The following is a 21,940-nucleotide window of genomic DNA, read 5'->3' as shown; positions in this document are numbered from 1 at the left end:
TCCTTGTCCATGACTTTCTGCCTCCAGTACGTGCCGATTGCATACAATATGCTAGTGGCTGTGTTTGCAACTTTGGAAACCCTGCAGTTCACATGGCTTAGCTCTGACCTAGTCTTTGGGCAGTCGGCTCCATTGTTTGCCACTCTCTTTGCTACATAAAGGGGCTTGATTGCGCCTTCTGTTGATCCTGAAAGAGAGTGCTCGACCACCCACTGGCTTTAATGCGATCTGGTTGTTTTTGGATCCAAGACTCCGCTGAGAGCAGCTATTAGCACCTTCCAGCCTCGCACCAACTCCAACGCTTGGCAGAGGGAGGACAGTCTTGTGGTTAAAGCACAGCACAGGCACTCAGGAAACCTGCGTTCATTTCTGGGCTCTGCCCTAGATTTCTTGCGTGACCCTGGTCAAGCCACTTATGGGCTGATTTTCAGAAGTTCTCAGCATTCACCAATGCCCTTGAAGTCTGTGGGAGATGCAAGTACTCAGCACCTTTGAGAATGAGGCCAGTAGTTCTGAGCCCGAGTTCCCCATCTATACAATGGCGAAAAACAACATTTCTTTTCTCCCAACCTTTGTCAGACTTCTGTGGACAGAGCACTAGGCTGGGACTCAGGTTACCTGGGACTCAGGAGACTCCCAGCCCTCCACTGGCCTGCTGGGTGACCTTGAATAAGTCATTTCCCTGCCCTGTGCCTCACTTTCCCCATCTCTAAAATGGTGATAATGACAACGACCTCCTTTGCAAAGTGCTTGGAGATCTATGGATGAAAAGTGCTGCATAGGAGCTAGGTACAGTATTATCATTATTATGTAGGGCAGGGACTCTCTCACTGTGTGTCTCTGCACGCCCAGCCTACAGGCCCTCTAGGTGCTACCATAACCCCACCAATAAATAATAAATAGTGGTGAGATGAGGTAATGAGGTGGAAAACCAAGAGAGAAAAGTTTCACGAGATGGAATGGAGTGAGTCCTCAAAGGGCCCCTAAAACAAGGAAGGAATGTTGAACTGAAACCCCTGAAAATAAAATCCTGGCTACCTGGCTTTGAGGAAATAAAATACCTACATTATTTTAGTTATTTATGTTGCAGGAGTGGCCAGGAGCCCCAGTCACAGACCAGTACCCTGTTGTGCTAGGTGCTGTACAAACACAGAAGAAAAAGACAGTCCCCTGCTGCCCCCAAAGAGTTTACAATGTAAAGATACATTATATGAATCTAAAGCTATGTCTACTCTACACTACAGATTTCTGCCACGGTAGCTATGTCAGTCAAGGGTGTTAAAGAGGTGTGAGCCTTCCCAGTGTGTGCTCCAAATGTAGACGCAGTTATACCAGCAATCCTGTGCTTTTCCCAATATAGCTTGTTTCATTCAGTGGTGGTGAAATAAACTACCAGTAAAAGCATCCACACTAGGAGCACCTTACTGATATGGTATACCTAAATACAGATTATCGGTTGGGAAACTTTCCTTTCTTTATTCTAAGAGCAGCTATATCAACACCCATCTGAAGCCAATTAAATCCACCATCCATCTTGGTCTTTCCTGACTTCCCCACTTTAGAAAGGGTTGAAAGCAGATCTCCATAGCTGAATGGGAAAATAAGGAAGCATACAAAGCCTGTCCTCTGCACCTTACAACAACTCCCCTGATCTTCAGGGTTACTCTGGATTGCTCTTATAACAGATCTTTTTTTTTTTTTAAAGAAATGTTTAACCCACCTAACCCTCTGTTATCTCTGCCTCCAGCCCTCTTTCAAATCATTCGAGGAGAGGTAGCTAAAATCTCCGCCTAATCCATTTGCCAGTATACAGGGGCCAGATACCTAGGTAGATCTCTGAGAAAAGAGGTGTTGAGTTGATTCTGCTAAAATGAATCCTGCAGCTACTGCCTGAGTGCTTTGCTTCTCCCAAAACGAATGGGCTTTTCCCTCCCTGGCTGCATGGAGACTCTCTCGCTCGGTCGCTCCAGGCGGAGTTTTCAATCCCCTGAGGACGGATATCATTCTCCGGCGAGGAAAAATCCACCGCTTTCTCTCTCTCTCTCACACACACAGAGTCTCAGACAGATACGCACACACCCCCAGCATCTGGGCACCCGCTTGCTTCCCTCTAGCATCTGTAGCTTTGCCTGCAATTTCTTTATAGAACAGTGCTGAGCCGGAAGGCTATTTTTTATTACGTCTCTTTTTTTTTTTTTTTTGCACATCTGGCTGCACCTTACAGCCCCCCCCCCCTCCTCCCCATGCGCTGGAATAGAGACCTATTTCCAAAGATCAGGATCCCCCAGCCCGCTTCCAGTTCAGAGAGGGGAACCGTAAAAACAGGAGCTGCTGTGATGCCTGCTTTTGAAGAAATCGTAGCTGGTTTCTCTCTCTTTCTGTCTCTTTCCCCTCTCCAGTTCCAGGACTTTGAGTAGACGCAGAAAGACGCAACTGACTAAAGGTGAGTCAATTTCACTTTACGCGGTTAATGCAATAAGGTAGGAGATGAGGCTTAGGGGGTGCCTCAGACATGCTCAAGCCAAGGAAGAAAGAAAGAATGAGACAACGTTAGATTGGGTCAGGGGAAAAGCCAGATTCTGCTCTGAGTTGCAAGGGTGTAAATCCGGAGTGACTTCACTAACTTCCTATTTACACTGATCAGAATCCGGCCCTGTGATCAGTCATCTGGCAGAACCCCCTAAAGATCTTATTTCACGTGTTGGTATAAAAGGTAAAGCCAAAGAATTAGGTAGGAACCTGCTTGCCTGCTTTGACCTTCTCAGAAGGGTTTGAATATGAGAGGGGGACGGGACGGGGGAGGGGGAGACAGGGAGAAGCATGTTTCAAATCAAAAGCGAAAGGTAAAAAAAAAAGAGAAGCGGGGGGGGGGGCAGTCTGCTGATTGACGCAAACAAATAGCTGGACTCGGGGGAAGGGAGAAGTTGCGAGTGTGAAGTTTATATCAGCTGCTCCCCGAGTCTCAGTATTCAGAAATGAGATGAAATCTTAGATTACCCAAGAGAGGGGAGCTGAGTGTTGTATGCCCATCCAGACCCGAGGAGGTGCAATTTTAAACATAGCCCAGGTTAACCTGCTGGCGGATTTGCTTTCTCCTCACTGCAGGCAGGGAGGGTTTTTGCTCTGCTGCCCTAACTTTCATTGAGGTGGGGGGAATCCCGTCCATACATTGTCAGGGTTTCTTTCCCCCAGAGCTTCAAGACTCCTCTGTCGTAGGCGCGGAGCAGATCTGACGCTCTCTTCTGGTGATGGGGAAAATGGCAAGGTCTTTCCTGAGGAGCTGGCCGGGGAATAGTCAGGGAAGATGAGAGAGTAATTTTTCCCTTGTAATTTCGTTGAAAGGTTGAAAAACCCAGCAAAACCCCCAGCTCACAGAGCTGCGGTGATTTATTCCGGCCCCCCTACCTATGCTAGACCCTCTGAGTACAGAAACACAAGCCCTGCCCGAGAGAATTTGCAGTCTTTTTGTCTCCCTGTCTCCAGAGTAAACGGCCTTGTCAGGGCGCTGTCCCCCGTCAGCTGCATCGTCCATCGAGGCTGCCCACTCCCCCAGCCCTGCTCCATGCGCCGCCGTTGTGTTTTCAGTCTGACTTTAGATGGTAAGTCCCTGGAGGAGCCTCGACTTTCTGCTCCCTGCACATCTAAGGGGGTAATAAATGCGGCTGATCAGATGGTAGGAGTGGGACAGTTTCTTTCTCTCTCCTGTTAGTGGGATTGTCTGCCGGCAAAGATCAGTTTGCTTGAAAGGCGGGAGATGGTGGGGACACACACACACAACTTCCCTGGTCCATCTCAGGAAATTCAAGAGCAAACTGCCTGATAAAATACATACAGGAGTATTGTTCCCCTTATCCTGCAGCAGCGTTTCTGATCTGCAAGGTGATTTCCACTGAGTATCACTGGGTGGCTGTAGAAAAGCAATCTTCTTCCTGGAATATTAAGGAAGTAGATATTGCAGTTATATTTGTTTTAAATTATATAATTCTCTCTTTCTTTCTTTCTTTCTTTCTTTCTTTCTTTCTTTCTTTCTTTCTTTCTTTCTTTCTTTCTTTCTTTCTTTCTCAGACAGAGCAGGGTTAATGCAACAGGGATGCATGTCTATTACACTACCCCTTTCTGCCTGTTTTCACTGCTCCCAAAGGGTCTGGGGGGTTTTGGCTTCATTTGAACACACTGGGCAGATTGGGGATTTCAGGAATAATTCACGGGTGCACCTCACTGCTGCAGGGCTTGCTGCTGGAAGTGCAGCGATATGCTTTGCAACTCACTGGAATATATTTCTTGCTTGGTCTTCCTGCTCTGTCTGGCTGAAGGTATCTGTGCTTTGTCTGGCCCCAGCTAAAATACCCCACTGGGTGGCATCTCCATCTTCTCCCGAAGAAGGCTGGATGTGTCCCCTTCTGAGCCTGTCAATGGTCCTCTGACCACTCGAATGATGCTGAATGCTCCTATCCCATGCAAACCTAGGAATGAGGGCCAACGTTAGAGAGGAAGGATGGTGCAGTGGTTCAGATGTTAGCCTAGGACTTTGAAAATCTGCATGCAAGTCCTTGCTCTGCCACAGACTTTCTGTGTGACCTTGGGCAGGTCACTTAGTTTCTATTGGCCTCCATTCTCCCTCTGCAGAATGCAGATAATAGCCCTGCCCTACCTCACAGGGATGTGATGAGACTAAATACATGAAAGATTGTGAGGTGCTGAGACACCATGGTAATGAGGGCCAGAGAAGGCTCTCAGATGCTGTTCCTAGGTTGTTTGGCCAGTCCCAGAGAAGAGGGAGTGGCAGTCATATCATCAGAGAGAATTAAATAGCAACTGGCTAAGTAAGAACTAATATGTCAAGAGATGAGTTTTCAATACACATATTTAAAAACACCTGATTCTGCTTCATGGCCTCCATTACTGCAAATGGTGCGGGTGCCTTTCTTCAGGGGAGCTGCCATTTTACAGAGGTTTCCCAGCAGGAGCCCCATAAAGCTGCATTGGGAGAACCAAACCCCTCCAAATGGCATGTCTGTGGGGGATGATAATCAACATGCAGGTTTCAGATTCACATTTAAATGTACAGTAACTCCTCACTTAAAGTCGCCCCGGTTAACATTGTTTCATTATTAGTTTGCTGATCTATTACAGAACATACTCATTTAAAGTTGCACAATGTTCCGTTATAAGGTTGTTTGGCTTGCCGTGCTCTGCTCACCGGGCACTCCTGCCAGAGAGTGGGGTCGGGCTGCGGGGGCTTGCCCCGTTCCACCCGTCCAGTGTTCCAGATGGTGAGCGGGCACGCCCCCCACCCCGCTCCCTGGCTGGGATGCCAGGTGGGCGGAGACGGACAAGCCCCCACACCCCGACCCCACTCCATGGCAAGAGTGCCGGGCGGGCGGAGCCGGGAAAGCCCCGTGCCCTGACCCTGCTACACCCCTGCCTCAACCAAGCTTCACAATCATCATTTATGTGTACAGTGTTGTTTGTTTAAAGTTATTTAAAACTTACACTGTATATGTATATAATGTCTTTTGTCTGGCAAAAAAAATTTCCCTTGAACCTAACCCCCCATTTACATTAATTCTTATAGGAAAATTGGATTCGCTTAACAGTGTTTCACTTAAAGTAACATTTTTCAGGAACATAACTACAATGTTATGCGAGGAGTTACTGTATAAGCTGAGAACTGGCGTGGGGTGTGGATGGAAGATACCTAAGTGTTGCCAGTTGATTATTAATCACCATCTCTGCAATCAGGAGGCATTGTACATCCACATAGTGCTGTTTCCTTTAAGGTTGCAGGAATGAAAACTGCAATGAAGTTTTCATTGATCATTGCTTAAAAAAAATCATGCAAGCAAAAAACAATAAAGTAGCATAAAGGTGCATGCAAGTGCTGAATGTCTGCCGCCTACTTTGAGATCCCTTGGGATAAGCTACTCTATAATATCTAGACATTTACATTTCATAGGAGTTTAGAGCTGAGTTGACAGCCCTGGAGACTAGTCATCCAAAGAACAGGAGAAGTCCAGGCAGAGAGTCTGCAAACTTCCACACATGGCCCCATTACTGAGCTGGTGAACTCATCATGTCTATATAATACTTAATCCTGCCTCATTGCAGGGGGCTGGATTAGATAACCTATTGAGGTCCCTTCCAGTGCTACATTTCTATGATTCTCTGATGGAAGGACCAGCAACACTGACAATTCTGATGATGGGGTTTGCTGTATAGACAACTCTCCAGGCAGAAATTGAGTCGAGAACCCCAACTGGAACAATTCACCAAAGACTGTGGTGGATTCTCCATCACTGGCAATTTTTAAATCAAGACTGGAAGTTTTGCTAAAAGATCTGCTCTCATTCTAACAGGAATTATTCTGGGGGAGTTTTCCGACCTGTGTTATACAGGAGATCAGATTAGATGATCACAGTGCTCCTGTCTGGCCTTAGAATCTCTGAATCTCTACAGTGAAGGGAGTTGTTTGCACAGCCCATTAGTTCCTTGGCGTCCCTCCTGAGGCTGCCAATAAGGGGCCAGTTGCGGTGCTGGTTTTCGTAATGGGGATCCTCTTCCCAACGGGAACTGAGCTTGGAACACCAAGCTGCTTTTGCACGAATCTCTGAGCAGGCAGCAGGGGTTAAGAATCCTCAGTCACTACCAAGCTGGGCTGGATTTGAACCAGTGAACTTCTCTATAGCCCAATCCTGGTTCACCGAGCCATCCAGTACCCTGATAACAGCATGATAACCATAAACTGCTTGGATAGATTCTGTATCTTTTGGGGGAGCCACGCTGCAATTAGCCGTCAATGCGGAAGCAAGTGGGGAGCAGAGCTTCCTGCGAAGTGTGCAGGGGAGTGAGGGCACTTCATTGGTTCATGGCAGGGCTAATCATGAAGAATAAAGGGTGGGAAGGAATGACGTGAGAGTACAGGGCTGGCATCTGGTCTGCAACCTTTCAGGGATCAGAGATACCGTATGTCCCTCACCCCTCCACAAGCCCCTGTCTCCTCTGGAAGTTCCAGATGGATTCTGGTTAATCAGCCAGAATTCTTCCAAGAGTTTTTTAGTAACATGTCTCTTCCTCAGCCCCAGCCCAATACAGCAAGTGGCTTAGAAGCACACCTTGGGTCCTTATCGCACAGGGTAATTTCTCCGCCTTAACACTGCCACTGTCCCCACAAATTCCTTGCTGAATACATCCCTGTCTGTAGCATTTTGTTCCAGCTTGGAAGTCTGGTTTCCATTTGTCTACATGTTTTTGCAGACCGGGTTTCCTCTTGCCATTCTGCTGCTGTAGTTTTTAGCAAAACCTCTGTAAAAGGCAGCCAGCTATGGGAGCAGCAGGGCACAGATCTTGCGGGGCCTGTATCTGGAAGAGATCAACTCACCAGGCAGCCCACATCAGCTTTTCAAAGCATGCCACACCCCCTGCCCCATTTGAACAGTTCCTGGGGCACCCCACCCAATTCAGTGACTATGTGGGCACCCTTTCGTGTATGTTCCTTTAATCATGGGAAGAACCAGGCAAGTTGCTGTCAGGCTAAAAATATGAGGGCTCTTTCTGTGCAGAGTAGAGGCTGGTGTTGACAGGCTGGTAACACACCCGCAGATTTCACAGAGCGACCCTTATCTGCCTTATCCACCCTGGGAACATATTGCAAGCTCTGCTCAAGCAAGTTTCCTTTTTCTGTTTTTGTTTCTCCCTTGCTGACGTTCTTCCCTTCTGGAATAAAGAGCTGGATGGAGAATGCGATTACAGCCCTTCGTGGGGCCACCCAAACTTGGTGACACAGCAGGATGTATTGGCCAAAAGCCAGCCTTCCCAGTGTGTGAACCAGCTGCGTTGGGGTCAATGGCAATCTGGAAGCTAACTTTTGCTAGGACCAGGATCAAAAGCAATGCACCCACCAAAATATTTGCTTATGCTTGCATCTTCCTGGAGAGATGAATGGAAATTGCTTGTTTGAGTTTGTTGGCATTAAAAACCTTGGAAAGGTCAGCTGCAAGCTCCCACAGCAGGGTGATAGCAGCCCTGTAGATGAATCTTTGTATCCCCAAATCAATCTGTAAGAGACCACATAATTAAAGAGCAACAGACAAATCCTGGACAAGTCTGGGGGCCAATTTTGCTTCTGTCTCAAGTATTTCTGCATTCTGGTCTCCTTGTTGTCTCTATTAAGAGGATGTTTGCCTGAACACAGGATTTTGCCCCTGCTGCTGCTGCTTATTCTCCACCAGGAGTCCCAGGGTGAAATCCTGACCCCACTGAAGCCAATGGCAAAAATCACATTGATTTCAGCGCGGTCAGGGTTTTACTCCTGTCTTTGGCTCAGGCTTAATCCTGTAAATTCTTTGTAGCACAGGCAGCTTGCAAAGAGGAGATGTGCATCCACTGAGCTGTGCAAATGTACTCAGCAGGGGGTTAATCCTACCTTGGTGAGGTTTTGCCATTGATTTCAATGGGAAGCATCATCAGCCCCTGTGTGCGTATGCATTCAGTCACCATTGCAGCCTGACCCGAAGTTTGGTATATATAATTGTAATTTGAGGATTAACAGATTCTTGTCCCAAGATCAGGCCCAGTAAGATTATTGTAAAATTATCATCTAGTTTGGGAACCCCGATGTGCACAGGTGCAGCACTCACACGATAGGAACTCTCTTTATATATAAATATACAATTTATTAGTACTTTAGCAAAGTTATACACACACACAAACGCAACAAAGCAGATAGAGATAATACAGAAAGTACATTTGGACGGCCACACTTACACCCTGGAATGTTAACCATTATCTTTCTCATCACCGTCATCGTCCTCATCTTCCCCGGTGGCCATCCTTCTGGCCCCTCCCAAGGTCTACATCTCTCCAGCCTATCTGCTGCCCCTGGGATGTTACTTTTATAGTAGGTTATGCTGACGCTGCCAAGTCCAATGCATATTCAATAGAGGTCCTTATTTGTATTTCCTCCCCTTAAAGTGTCCGTTTTTTATAGGTTGGTACAGGGGTCTCAAACACGCAGCCCGTGGAGTTATTGCTGCGGCCCACCAAGCTCCCTGTGCGCCCCCCCCCCCGAGTTATTTCTTGCAGCCGCCAAGCTCCCCTCCCCCGCCATCCCCCTTCCCCCCCAGCGCACTGTGTCCCTGCTCCTCTGCCTACCTCGAGGCGCTTCCCTCTGCCAAACAGCTGTTCGGCGGTGCTTAGCGCTTTCCAGGAGGGGGGGGGAGGAGCAGGGAGCCGCACGCTCAGGGGAGGAGGCGGAGAAGAGGTGGGGCAGGAGCAGGGATTTGGGGAAGGGGTTGGAATAGGGGGAAGGAGAGGGCGGAGTTGGAGTGGGGACTTTGGGGAAAGGGTTGGAATGGGGGCGGGGAAGGGGTGGGAAGAGGCAGGGCAGGGGCGGGGCCTCATGGAAGGGGTGGAGTGGGGGCAGGGCCAGGGGCAGTGGGCCCTCGGGCCAATGTACTAGTCCTCATGTGGCCCTCATGGTGATTTGAGTTTGAGATCCCTGGGTTAGTATAGGTATGATGTTACCCTGTTAGCATACACGTCAACTGGCTGTCATGGCACCTTTGCCGTTGGAGGTTCTGTCCGGAACCTTCCGGATGCTGGTGTCAGCGATGTTCTATGCGTGGCTGATGTCAGTATTCTGGACAAAATTTCCCCTCTGGCATGCCACTTTCAGTTCCCTATAAAACTTATGAGTTACTTAAGTTTATCTATACCAAAGGTTATAGGCCCCAAGCCTCACACTATCTACTAAAGCCAAATCTTACGGGATAAAAAGCCTGTAGGTTCCTTGCCTTACTACTAAATATAATAAAGCAGAATAACAAAGCAATGAATATAATACAGGTAAGCTGGCCCACTGGGCTACGCCATACAGTACAGTGGAAAGCACTATGCATGTAGGTTCACTAGACTCAGAAGAGGGTGTGCTGGGGCAACGGTGTTGAGCCTTTATCCGTATTATGGAAATGAGAAATGTAATAGCCATTTTTTGGCCAAAAAACTGGTGATCTTCCTAGGGCCAGGAAGGAGTACAGCTCAGGAGCACTGGCCTTTCAGGGAGGTGAACAGCCCTGATTCTCCTAACCTGCCTCTCTCTGCTCCCAGGCATCACTGTTGTTTCCACAGCAACCTGCTGGGATGTCCCAGTTCTGACCTGGTTCAGTGGATAGGGCATGGGACTAGGAGGGCCAGAAGACCTTGGCTTCTAGAGCCAGCTTTTGGTCTTTTGGGGACCGGGACTATTTTTCTGTTGTATGTTTGCACAATGCCTAGCGCAACGGGGTCTGGGCCCCTGACTGGGGCTGCTCAGCACCACGGTAATACACATAAATAATAATAAATATGATCTTGGGCAAGTCGTGTCACTTCTCTGTGCTTCTGTGAGATGGGGATGGGGATACCTGGCTTCCTTTCGTGATGCTCTCGGAGATCTCCAGACAGACGTTTCTGGGTGCGGCTGTTATTCAGGTAAAGTGCTTGGAAATGCTGACCACAGATCAAGGTTTGAGAGCCATTGCCCTACCATACATGCACATGCTACTTTTCCAGGGACTCGAGTTCTGGGCCTGGACACATCTGATGTGTCAAGGACAGATCTCCATGTTGGAAGCCATAATTCATCTGTCGTGTAACAGGAAGGGGTGCTTAGTTACTACAGTGGTGGGTGCTATTATGAGACACCAGCTAGAGAGAATAAAGGCCTGGGATCACATAAAAGCCACGTTATTTCTCCCTGTCTAGCATGTTTTATATTTTCCCCTTGCTATCTCTTACTCAGATACGATGAATCCAGTGGACCGCTTGAGAGAGAGAGACAGCTGATAAGCAAGTGGCCACGTGATTATGCAGACACCCCACCATGCCTCTAGTAGACTGGTACCTCCGCCACTCAGTTACCATGTGGCTGCTGCTCCAGAGCTTTGTCCTGATGACCTTTTGTTTCCATCCGGCCACTACCTTTCCTAAAGGCTGCTACCATGCAGAAGAGGACGGTTATAAAACCTTCCGGTGCAGCAAAGCTCAGCTTACAGAGGTCCCTAAGGACATACCCAACGACACTAACAAGCTCTACCTGGATTTCAACCAGATTGCCTTCCTCCCCGTTGACGCCTTTCGGAACCTGCCGGTCCTGCTGGAGCTCGATCTGTCTCACAATGCCATTGTCAGGATAGAAAGTGGGGCTTTCCGGGGCTTGTCGGAGCACTTGCATTCCCTGGATTTGTCCTCAAACAAGCTGGTGTCGGTCAATAAGGATGTCTTTAGCAATCTGAAGGCCAAGGTCAATCTCTCCAGCAACCCTTGGCTGTGCGACTGCAGGCTCCAGGAGCTGATCAGGACAGTGGACCTGGTTGCTGGGTCCTCTGGGAGCATCGTCTGCGACTCCTCTACTAAGGAGGAGCACATTGGAAAGCCCTTCCTGCAAGTGGTCACAGACATGGACTTCTGCAGTGTTTACAAAAAGACTACAGACATAGCCATGCTGGTCACCATGTTCGGCTGGTTCGCCATGGTGATCTCCTACCTGGTCTACTATGTCCGGCAGAACCAAGAAGACGCCCGTCGGCACCTTGAGTACCTGAAGTCCTTGCCCAGCAAGCAGAGGAAGTCAGAAGAGTCCTCCACCATCAGCACCGTGGTGTGACTGAAAAACCGCTCCCTCCTACCGCAACCCCAACAAACGTAGGACCCTGGGGGAGTTCATGGAAAGACCCCTGCTGAGTTTCATGGGTATTCAATCAGCTCCATAGACACACAATGGCCAAAGAGGCTGTTAGTTAACAACAACAACAACATTAGTTTTGCCCTTTGGAAAATAAACAGATGGTTTCAGGAGACCCAGCCCCGCGTGTTCAGAACAAAACAGGAGCAGGGAAGGCTTGGCCTCTATCCACAATTCTGCAGAACAAGAGCCAACAGGGCTGTGATCTACAGCAATTAGTGAGGGCTCAGTGAAGCCATGAGGGATTTGGGCATCTGTTTATTGTGTTGAATAACAGAGGGAAAAGAAAAGAAACCCAGTGTGTCTCCTCAAGCATACAGTAATTACGCAAATGATTCCCCTTTCAGATGTTAAACTTAATTTTAAAAGAATTTTATATACTTTACAGGACTCCATTAAGGTGTTAAAAAAAATCAGTGGTTCAGATACTCTCTGTCTACTTCCTTCACTCTCAGGAAGGGATGTTTCCAGCAACCTGGCGATGCCCCAAGAAGACACTGCAGAGTCTCAGAGAACAGTGTTGTACCCTTACTATATAGTCCTCCTGGCTTTTGCAGAATATTGGGAATACTGGGTATCACGTCAAACTAAAGAGATTAAAGCAAATCCCAACTGCTGGAGGGTGGTATGAGCTAACCCCTCATAGGATCTTGAGTTAAAAGTTCTACCCAAAATATCTGCCCCTTCTTCCATCAAAGGGCCAGTAAGGTCAGTGAGAGCTGAAGATGCTCTGCACCTCATAAATTTGGTCCCTAACAGAGATATGAGGCAGAAAGGGATTTTATCATTAGAGATGGATGAGTCTGTTAGGATAAAATAAAATCCATCTCCGTGCCCCTAAAATATCCCCCTCTTTTAGAAACAAATCTGAAATGAGCTTTTTGAGGTTCTGAAATGTTTACTTCACTTCTGCTCGCCGGGACTAGAAAAGTCGAAATGCGAGCCATCCTCAGAGTTTTTCCAGCCACAACAACACATGCTGGGATTCTGCTGAGAGAGCCCTTCCCCTGAGATTTCCATAGACCTGGAGGGTCCCCCCGGGGTCTCAGTCATAGGTAGGATATAAGATATACACATAGCAGGTCCAGCCACTAGATGGAGGACTCTGTGAATTGGGAAAGTCGTGCTCCAGTGTGTCTCTCCAGCACTGGAACATGCAAAGGAAGGGACACACCTTCTGGCATGAGAGAATCTTCTCATTTGCAGTAAGGGTTCCAAACCAGAGGTGTGACTAGCATTCAATGGCTGAGCCTCAATCTTACTTCCCTGCCCCAACCACATGAACTGATTTATAATGTATTTGGGGGTAGGGCTCTCTGTAGCTTAAACATTTACAAGTCAGCCTGCTTCGGCCCAAACCACCCAGCTGGCTCAATATGTAGGACCCTTTGGGTCTCCTACTTTCCCAGTGGATACTGGTCATGGCCAGAAGGCATTGCCTTGAAGTGGGGAGTTTCCTCACCATCTTGTATCTAACTGCCTCCAGAAGAGAGGACTTTGGTCATCATGTTTACTTTAGGACTCACAAGTTTGTCGACCTATCACTGTGACATGTTGGGAGAAAAAAGGATGTGATGGGTTAGAGTGAAGCCACAGCTAAGTTTCTTTCTTCTTCTTCTCTTTCTGTCTCTCTCTCTCCTCTGTTGGCAAGTGGCCTCATCCCTCACCCTCACCAAAAACCCCAACATCTCCTCTCTATGTTTCCAGTACTGGGGCATAGAATCCCCCCAGCCCCATGTTCAGAAACAATATCTGAATATCCAATAATTAGAGAGGGGCCTGAACCACTAAATTTTGGAACTTGATTGAACTATCTCCAAGGTTTGGGGGTGTTTGGATCAGAGGTTTTGGGATGACCTTTGATGGAGGACAGCTGCAAAGTCTGAATCAAGATTCACCTGCTGTTTAAAGAAAGAAAAGCAACCGGAACCAGAATCTTAAAATTTAACAGCTGGATCTACCTCTGGCCCAGGACGAAAAGGCTGCAAAGCTGTTTTGTTTTGTTGCATCCAGTCTAAACGGACTAAAGGTAAATTGCCTGAATCTGTCAAGGTCATCAAAGCTCTTTGAACTCAATCTTTCCTTAGATTTGAGTGGGTTTTGGATCAGGCCTCAAGTCTCTCTCCTTGCTTGTGTAGTTCTGACAGCAACCAACCATTATATTATATTACTATTAGAGATGATCCTACTGCAGAAAAACATGGATTCAAATCCTAGTGATGAACTGACCTCTCACAACATTTTGGGGGTGTTTAGATGTTAGGTCTAGGTTCAGGCCCCTCCCTGACAAGCATGAGACCAAATTATCCAGAATAATCAAAAACAACATTTGAGTAGCGGGGGAGGGGAAGTTGGTGAAATCTCCAAATGATCTGGAAGAGATTTAGAGGTGGGAAGCAGCGAAAGTTCACTTGGTGCTCATGAGAAAATCTGATGTCCCATGCACAAATGCCCTCAGAGCTGCTCAGATATATTCAGAAGTGCCTACTTTCCAAACATCTGCAGGGTTCCTGCATCATGCACAAACACCTTTTGACTCCGTCTGATGCCACTTTTGTGCATTGAAAGTGAAGATCGTTTAACAAGTTTTCCCTTTACAAATCTATCTGATGTGCTGGAAAATGGAAGGCTGAAAGCAGCTAATTCAATGACCTGGGTTGTCCAGATGTCCACATTAAAACCAAACGTGAATTAATGAACTGCATATTTTCCCCCCCCCAGCCATCAACCCCCTGTACCCCTGACATCTATGCTCTGTAACAAAAGCCCAGTAGAATTGTGATCTTCTGGGTTGCCAGGTTTAAAACATGGTGGTCAGGGCACGCTCACTGTGTGGGATTATGTCTTGATAACATCTGACCAAACGATGTGCTTAAATAGACAGTTCATGTTCTTACTTTATATGAGAATAAAGTTGACTTTTACTTTGGAATTTGTGTCCCTCCTCTGAACGGTAGGAAATGTTGTTCTCATGGCAATTATTTCACCTCCCCGGCTCGGCCAGGATTAAAGCAAGACATTTCAATGCTTTTGGTGCAGTGTAGACATAATGCTGGGATCATCCCTAAAGGAGAAGACTTTCCGACCCCCCCACAAATCTGTCATGGATGGGGAGGAAAGTTGTAGGCTGGAGCTATTCCTAAAATAGCCCTCGGTAGCTGCCTAAGTGGCTTGACCTTTATTTAGCAGAGAAAGAAATAAGAAGAACCCATGGCTGGAAGCAGAAGCCAAACACATTGAAATTAGAAATAAGACAAATTTGGAACAAACTCTCAAGGGAAATGGTGGATTCTCCATCTCTTGAAAGGCCTTCAGATCAAGACCCGATGCCTTTCTGGAAGATGTTTAGCCAAACATAAGTTATTGGGCTCAATACTGGGTGAAATTCTGTAGCCTGTGTTATACAGGTTGTCAGACTAAGTGATCTAATGGTACCTTCTGGCCTTAAACTCTATGAATCTGTGTATCTTACCTCCAATCCTGGTCTCAGCACTTTATCCCTATCAGGATAAAAGCAAAAGGTTCTTATGTTTTAACATCAGTGTCACAGTTTTGGTGACCAGAGGTCATCCCACTACCAACCCTTGAGAGCAAGACATGGTGATGGTGCCGTTTACAATTGTGATTTCCAGGAAAGAAAAGGCAAGATTTGTTAAATTTGCTTTTGGTGCTATTTCTGTTTTAAAGGAAACAATGAAAATCTGCCTCAGGATGGAAGGAGATTTGGAAGTATGATCTGATCTACTATGGCAACTCCTACATTCCTTTGAGCTTCTCTTCCCAGGGCCACTATCTAACCCCATCCACTTCCTAAGAGGCATTAAAATCCAGTACAGGATTTGCATGTGGCTGGTGAAAAATCCCAGTAAGCAAGCCGTGCAATCACGTCAGACTCTTAAAGGGAATTTTCTCAGTCAGTTCATCTATTTGACATAAATAGTGGAGGAAGTTGGACTGGATTTCTTTATGTCCTCATGGAATCCACTCTGGTTAGAGCCTCTGGGAAGACAAAATCCTGTTGCCCACCTGGAATGTATTTGGTACTGCCCCTATATAGAAAGCTGGGGCAGGAATCTCTAAGCATCCCTTGAAGTTGTTTACTGCCCATGTTTGTAATAACAAATGAGTCACTAATTTTTCGGTGCTCTGGTGACCTGGTGACGGAGATAAGTGGAAACCTTTTCAATTACCTGGTGGTGTGGAAGCCACAGCTGACTTTGTGACCTTAGAATTCACAGCTAATTGGCTTCTTTTTGAAGCTGCTGCTTCAGAGGCATTGTTGACAAAAGAAGGAAAAAAGATGAACAAGTCAACTAAAAGGCCCCGTAGAGATCACAATGATTAACACACCCACAGGATTTCAGGGAGGCTGAACGACAGTCCTTGCTTTTGCCAAATTTTTTTATACACCACTGCATCTTTTGCGACACCATCAGGACCCATGGGCAACTTGCCACGAAGTCAAGAGCAACTCCGTTTACTTGTATATTGACATCATTTTAAGTACCACATATAAAATATATAAAATTATATTTGTTTGCACTTCTATCTTCCTTGGGAGGGCTGAAAAAGAGCTCTGTGGATCACTGTAAAGAATACCTTTCCCTCTAGAGTGACATTTGCCATGTTTCCCTACCATTTAGCTGTTGTTTAGACAAGTCATAACTTCCTAACTTTTAAAATCTTTCCTCACTCAACTTTCCTGATCATTTCTGGGCTCTTCTCTGAACTCCTTCCATTTTTTTGGGTCAACATTCTATTTGGCACTGAAGTGCCCTAACTGAATACAAAATTGCAGGAACTTTCCCATTTAAAAGCGATCCTCTGAATTAATGCTGCTGTAGGGGATCTTGGTTTGGGTGTGTGGGATAAACAGTAAGGATAAACAGACAGGCCAGTCAGCCTCACTTCAGTCCCCGGAAAAATCATGGAGCAGGTCCTCAAAGAATCAATCCTGAAGCACTTACATGAGAGGAAAGTGATCAGGAACAGTCAGCATGGATTCACCAAGGGAAGGTCATGCCTGACTAATCTAATCGCCTTCTATGATGAGATTACTGGTTCTGTGGATGAAGGGAAAGCAGTGGATGTATTGTATCTTGACTTTAGCAAAGCTTTTGACACGGTCTCCCACAGTATTCTTGTCAGCAAGTTAAAGAAGTATGGGCTGGATGAATGCACTATAAGGTGGGTAGAAAGTTGGCCAGATTGTCGGGCTCAACGGGTAGTGATCAATGGCTCCATGTCTAGTTGGCAGCCGGTGTCAAGTGGAGTGCCCCAGGGGTCGGTCCTGGGGCCGGTTTTGTTCAATATCTTCATAAATGATCTGGAGGATGGTGTGGATTGCACTCTCAGCAAATTTGCGGATGATACTAAACTGGGAGGAGTGGTAGATACACTGGAGGGCAGGGATAGGATACAGAGGGACCTAGACAAATTGGAGGATTGGGCCAAAAGAAATCTGATGAGGTTCAGTAAGGATAAGTGCAGGGTCCTGCACTTAGGACGGAAGAACCCAATGCACAGCTACAGACTAGGGACCGAATGGCTAGGCAGCAGTTCTGCAGAAAAGGACCTAGGGGTGACAGTGGACGAGAAGCTGGATATGAGCCAGCAGTGTGCCCTTGTTGCCAAGAAGGCCAATGGCATTTTGGGATGTATAAGTAGGGGCATAGCGAGCAGATCGAGGGACGTGATCATCCCCCTCTATTCGACATTGGTGAGGCCTCATCTGGAGTACTGTGTCCAGTTTTGGGCCCCACACTACAAGAAGGATGTGGATAAATTGGAAAGAGTCCAGCGAAGGGCAACAAAAATGATTAGGGGTCTGGAACACATGACTTATGAGGAGAGGCTGAGGGAACTGGGATTGTTTAGTCTGCAGAAGAGAAGAATGAGGGGGGATTTGATAGCTGCTTTCAACTACCTGAGAGGTGGTTCCAGAGAGGATGGTTCTAGACTATTCTCAGTGGTGGAAGAGGACAGGACAAGGAGTAATGGTCTCAAGTTGCAGTGGGGGAGGTTTAGGTTGGATATTAGGAAAAACTTTTTCACTAGGAGGGTGGTGAAACACTGGAATGCGTTGCCTAGGGAGGTGGTGGAATCTCCTTCCTTAGAAGTTTTTAAGGTCAGGCTTGACAAAGCCCTGGCTGGGAAGATTTAATTGGGGATGGGTCCTGCTTTTGAGCAGGGGGTTGGACTAGATGACCTCCTGAGGTCCCTTCCAACCCTGATATTCTATGATTCTATGATATAGAGGAAGCTCGGAAGAACCTGTTACTGTTTAGAGAGAGCTTAGTAGCATTTATACATGGCCAGTGGTTATTCCAGAGTGTATGCTGCTGTACGATTTGAGGCAGGAGCTTCTCCCCCACTCGTTATGTCCAGAGCCAAAGTCAATGGGAGTCTTTTCATCTGCTTCAATGAAATTTGAATCCAGCCCTGCATGCACAATTGACATGGTGTATTTTGGGTCTGAAGGACTGTACAGGGCAGAAAAGTGGACCATGGGTATGTCTACACAACAAAAATCAAAACAACCCAGAGTCTCAGAGCCCGGGTTTGATGGGGCAACACTCTGTCCCCATTCTCTGATACCCCAGAGACTGTTCAGACCCACTTTCTTTTAGAGTTCAGTTTGTATTTTATTCTAAACCCTTCTACTACCACCAGTATAGTGCAACATCACAATTTTACATCCATGCATCTTTCACCCCCTTTACTAAGGCCCTGGCAGAAAAGAGATCTCCCTAGGGACACTCTAAACTCAGCTAGCCCTGTCCTCCCCCTAACCCTGCCTTCCTGGTTTTTATCAGGTTAGCCAGCTGAGGCCTAATTAGTTTATTACCTCCCCATCCTCTCCTTCTGATTACCTAATTATTCAATCAGCCCTCACTGAGGGAACTAATTGAGGCTACTCTGATTAGAGGGTGAACCCACCTGTCAGGTCTCAGCACTCTGCTACACCAGGGTAACTGACCTGGGCTCCCAGGGCTTCTGCTACAAGGCTAAGAAGAGCGGTGTAGACTTGCGATGTGCTGGAGCCTGGGTTCTGAAAGCCTGTGACTGAGGTGGGTCTCAGAGCCCAGCTGCTGCCTGAGCGTGGGAATGGCTATGCTGCAATTTTTAACCTCAAAGAACAAACCTGAGTCAGTTGTTCCAGGTTTGGCAACTTGCTTCTGTGGGTTTTTTTTTTGCAGTGTAGATTTACCATATATGGACAGCAGCATTCTCAGTTCCTGCCAGACCTTTGGAAGATAGAGGCCCAAATTCAGAAGATCTGTCCATGTTTTAATAAACCCTCCTTCCATTTATTTAATTTAAAAATAGCAGCTAGAACCCATCCCTGAAGGGATCTAAGGAAGTGCTAGGGGGGTATTGTTAGAGCAGCCACGTGTTCTATACAATATTCTTTTGATTAGCTGGCAAACGAAGACATTTTGCTACTTGTCCTTGAGAGCCAGGGTAAAAGAGAGGGGTGTTTAAATACTATTTTTTTTAAAGTGTTGAACAGCTGGGCAAGTACAGCAGCAGGAAGGAAATAAAAGAGGAAGTGTCCCAAAGAAAGCAGAATAGGCAAGTCCGTGTATCCAAATGTGAGTGTGTAGTCTCGTTCTGTGTGAGAGAGTCTCTGAGCGTATCTGCATAAGTACTGTATGTCTGTCTGTGTCTCCTGAAGTGTGTGCATATGTAATGGTTTCTTGTGTGTGTGTATGCTGGTGTTGTGCGTTCATGTAAAAGCATGTCCATTGGCTTTTTGGGGGTGTCTGTATGAAATGTATACATTTGGTTCTCTGTTCGCATCCCAGAGTATATTGGTATGAGGGGCGCTGCTATCTGCATTGCTTCTGTTTGCATCTCCATGTCCATCTTGTGTAATGCAGGAGGTCAGATTAGTTGATCATGATGGTACCTTCTGGCTTTTGACTCTCTGTGTAGGTGTTGGGGTTGTACATACAGAACAAGGCTTCCCTATGAGCAGAGAGAGACTTCCTTTGTCTCTATAGCCAGGCTGAGCAAAGGGCAGACAGTGATGGTGGTGATGTCAAATCCTCCCTTAGAAAACATTGCCTCTGTCTGTTTCCAATGCCTCCCACAAAGCTGATAACATATCTTTAACATCATAGGCAGGAAAAGCTGGTTAGTTTCCTATGGGGTAGTCCTCATGACATTTAGGGAATGCAAATACCCTTATCATTCACGCTGGTGGAGCCCTGCTCCCTGGCCCCAAAACCCTACCTCCCCTACCTTTCTGGATCATTGTTTGCATTCTGTTTTCTGTTAAGAGGATGGAGCTTTTAGAAATAAAATCACCTAATCCCAGGTTGTCACCTAGTGCTGTGGTAATCCTACCTTAGCTTTGAATTAATGAACACACAGCAGTTTAGTTTCTGCAGACAGGAGACCATGCTCGGGATCAGAATAATTCACGTCACTTAGAGGTTTGAAATTAGATAGGCAGCTCTTGCTGAAGCAGGGGGTGGGAGGGTGAGCCAGCCAGATCAGCAACATTTGTTTAATTTGTTCTAATTGTAATTGGCCTACAACAACTGGAGTGAATAAATCCTATACCCGGGAGGGGAGGGGAGGCCATGGTTTAGGGGAATCTCCCATGTGTTAGCACCACAGGGTGGCTTGCTTGTTTGTTTATTTTTAGTAGTGCCCTAGCAACTATCACTGCAGTGATGTTGTTCACAGCAGAACTACCGGGCTACAGGAGGGGGGAACGGGGATCCCCATTTTCAAAGGGATTGAGGTGTGTCTTCTGAAGCTGGATGTAAGCGAGCGTTGGACCACAGAGGGGAGCCAGTCTCCGTGACGCTATTCTCCCTCTCTTTGCCTCTAAACATCTATACCATGCTCAGTGCAGTGGGATCTGAACTACCCCCAGACAGACTGTGTGTGTGTGTGTGTGTGTAATATATATATATATATATATATTTCCTGGCTTCTTTCTTCAATGACAATGACTTTGACTTTGCCTCTGAACCATTCTCCTCTCAGACTGGTTCCCATAGGCACTGGTGGACCCCAGGGAGGCTGCTGTAAGGTTACAGTCATTCATATTCCCCTCTCAGAAAGTGAGCATGCCAGCTACCACCAGCGCTTCCTCTGTACCGTGCATAGCTTTAGCTGTGGCATCTGTTCAGAACTGTTAACTATAGGCCCAGGAAGCCATTTGTTTTCCCCCTTTGCAATTTGTGTACATAGAGGATTCATTTTGGTTTCAGCCGCATGTGCCCAATCCACTGCATGGCATGACTATTGCACCTGATCGGTACACAAAGGATGGAGAAGGAAAATGGGCCAGATCTTTAAAGGTATGTAGGTCTTAAAGATGCAGATAGGCACCTAATGGGACATTCAAAGCTCCTACGTGCCTAATTCACATTGTAATCAATGGGAGTTAGGCACTGACATGCTTCTGAAAATCCCACTAGGCACCAAATTTTAGATGCTTAAATATCTTTTAAAAATCTCCTAATTGAAACAGATTGGGCTGCAACTCTGCTACCCCCATCAAGGGCTGCAGAGAAGTCAGCAGGTGGCGGGAGAAATTGCACCATGCGAAAGAACTGTTCTTCCAAGCTCAGTTGCGTGACTGCTTCCTTTATTTAGACACTCGCCATCTGAGAACCCTCCCCGCTCTGTCAGAGCTCCGGAGAGGGAATTTTGCAGACGAATCTGCAGAACAGCACCATAACCAAAGACACTCACAGGCCCATTTGTTAATAAGTTAATTTTCCTTTAACTTTCCATCAATAAGTGTAGTTTTTTTGTTTGTTTGTTTTTTGGCCCAGTTTCACTTCATTGTTCTTGGCTGCAACCTCTTTCCCCCCCCCCCCCACACCACTTTAAACAATTCCCTTCTCTCCTTATGGCCTACACCTTTCATATACTCACACATAGTTATAACATGTCCCTTTGGTAGCTCTTTGGCTGAGCAATCCATATTTTATCTTGTTTCTGTTTGATAAGCATTGATTTTTTTTTATTTTTTATTTATTTTTTGCTGCAGAGCAGCAGTAAAACAAAGCAGGGGCGTAGCTCAGAGGCCCCTAAGAGGAAGAGATAAGTAGCTAATAAACTGTTGTCTTTACATTACAGGGAAACTTTCATCTCAAGGCCTTTTGCAAACATTAATTCTCATGATATGTGCTTTATAACACTCGTAATCTAAAGCTGAGACTTGTCCAAGAGGTCCATCAATTGCACAGACAG

At 46.6% G+C, this 21,940-nt stretch overlaps 1 protein-coding gene across 1 annotated transcript; it reads left to right on the top strand.

The window, feature by feature from the left end:
- The first annotated feature begins 10,858 nt into the window (after positions 1-10,858).
- On the top strand, positions 10,859-11,641 carry LRRC3C (leucine rich repeat containing 3C). The gene has a single exon (XM_077806558.1). It carries the CDS (start codon positions 10,859-10,861, stop codon positions 11,639-11,641), a length of 783 nt encoding a protein of 260 aa, XP_077662684.1.
- The last annotated feature ends 10,299 nt before the right edge of the window (positions 11,642-21,940 follow it).

Source organism: Eretmochelys imbricata, chromosome 27 (assembly GCF_965152235.1).
Source record: "Eretmochelys imbricata isolate rEreImb1 chromosome 27, rEreImb1.hap1, whole genome shotgun sequence".
Classification (NCBI taxonomy): domain Eukaryota; kingdom Metazoa; phylum Chordata; order Testudines; family Cheloniidae; genus Eretmochelys; species Eretmochelys imbricata.
This window is presented reverse-complemented; position numbering and strand designations above follow the sequence as displayed.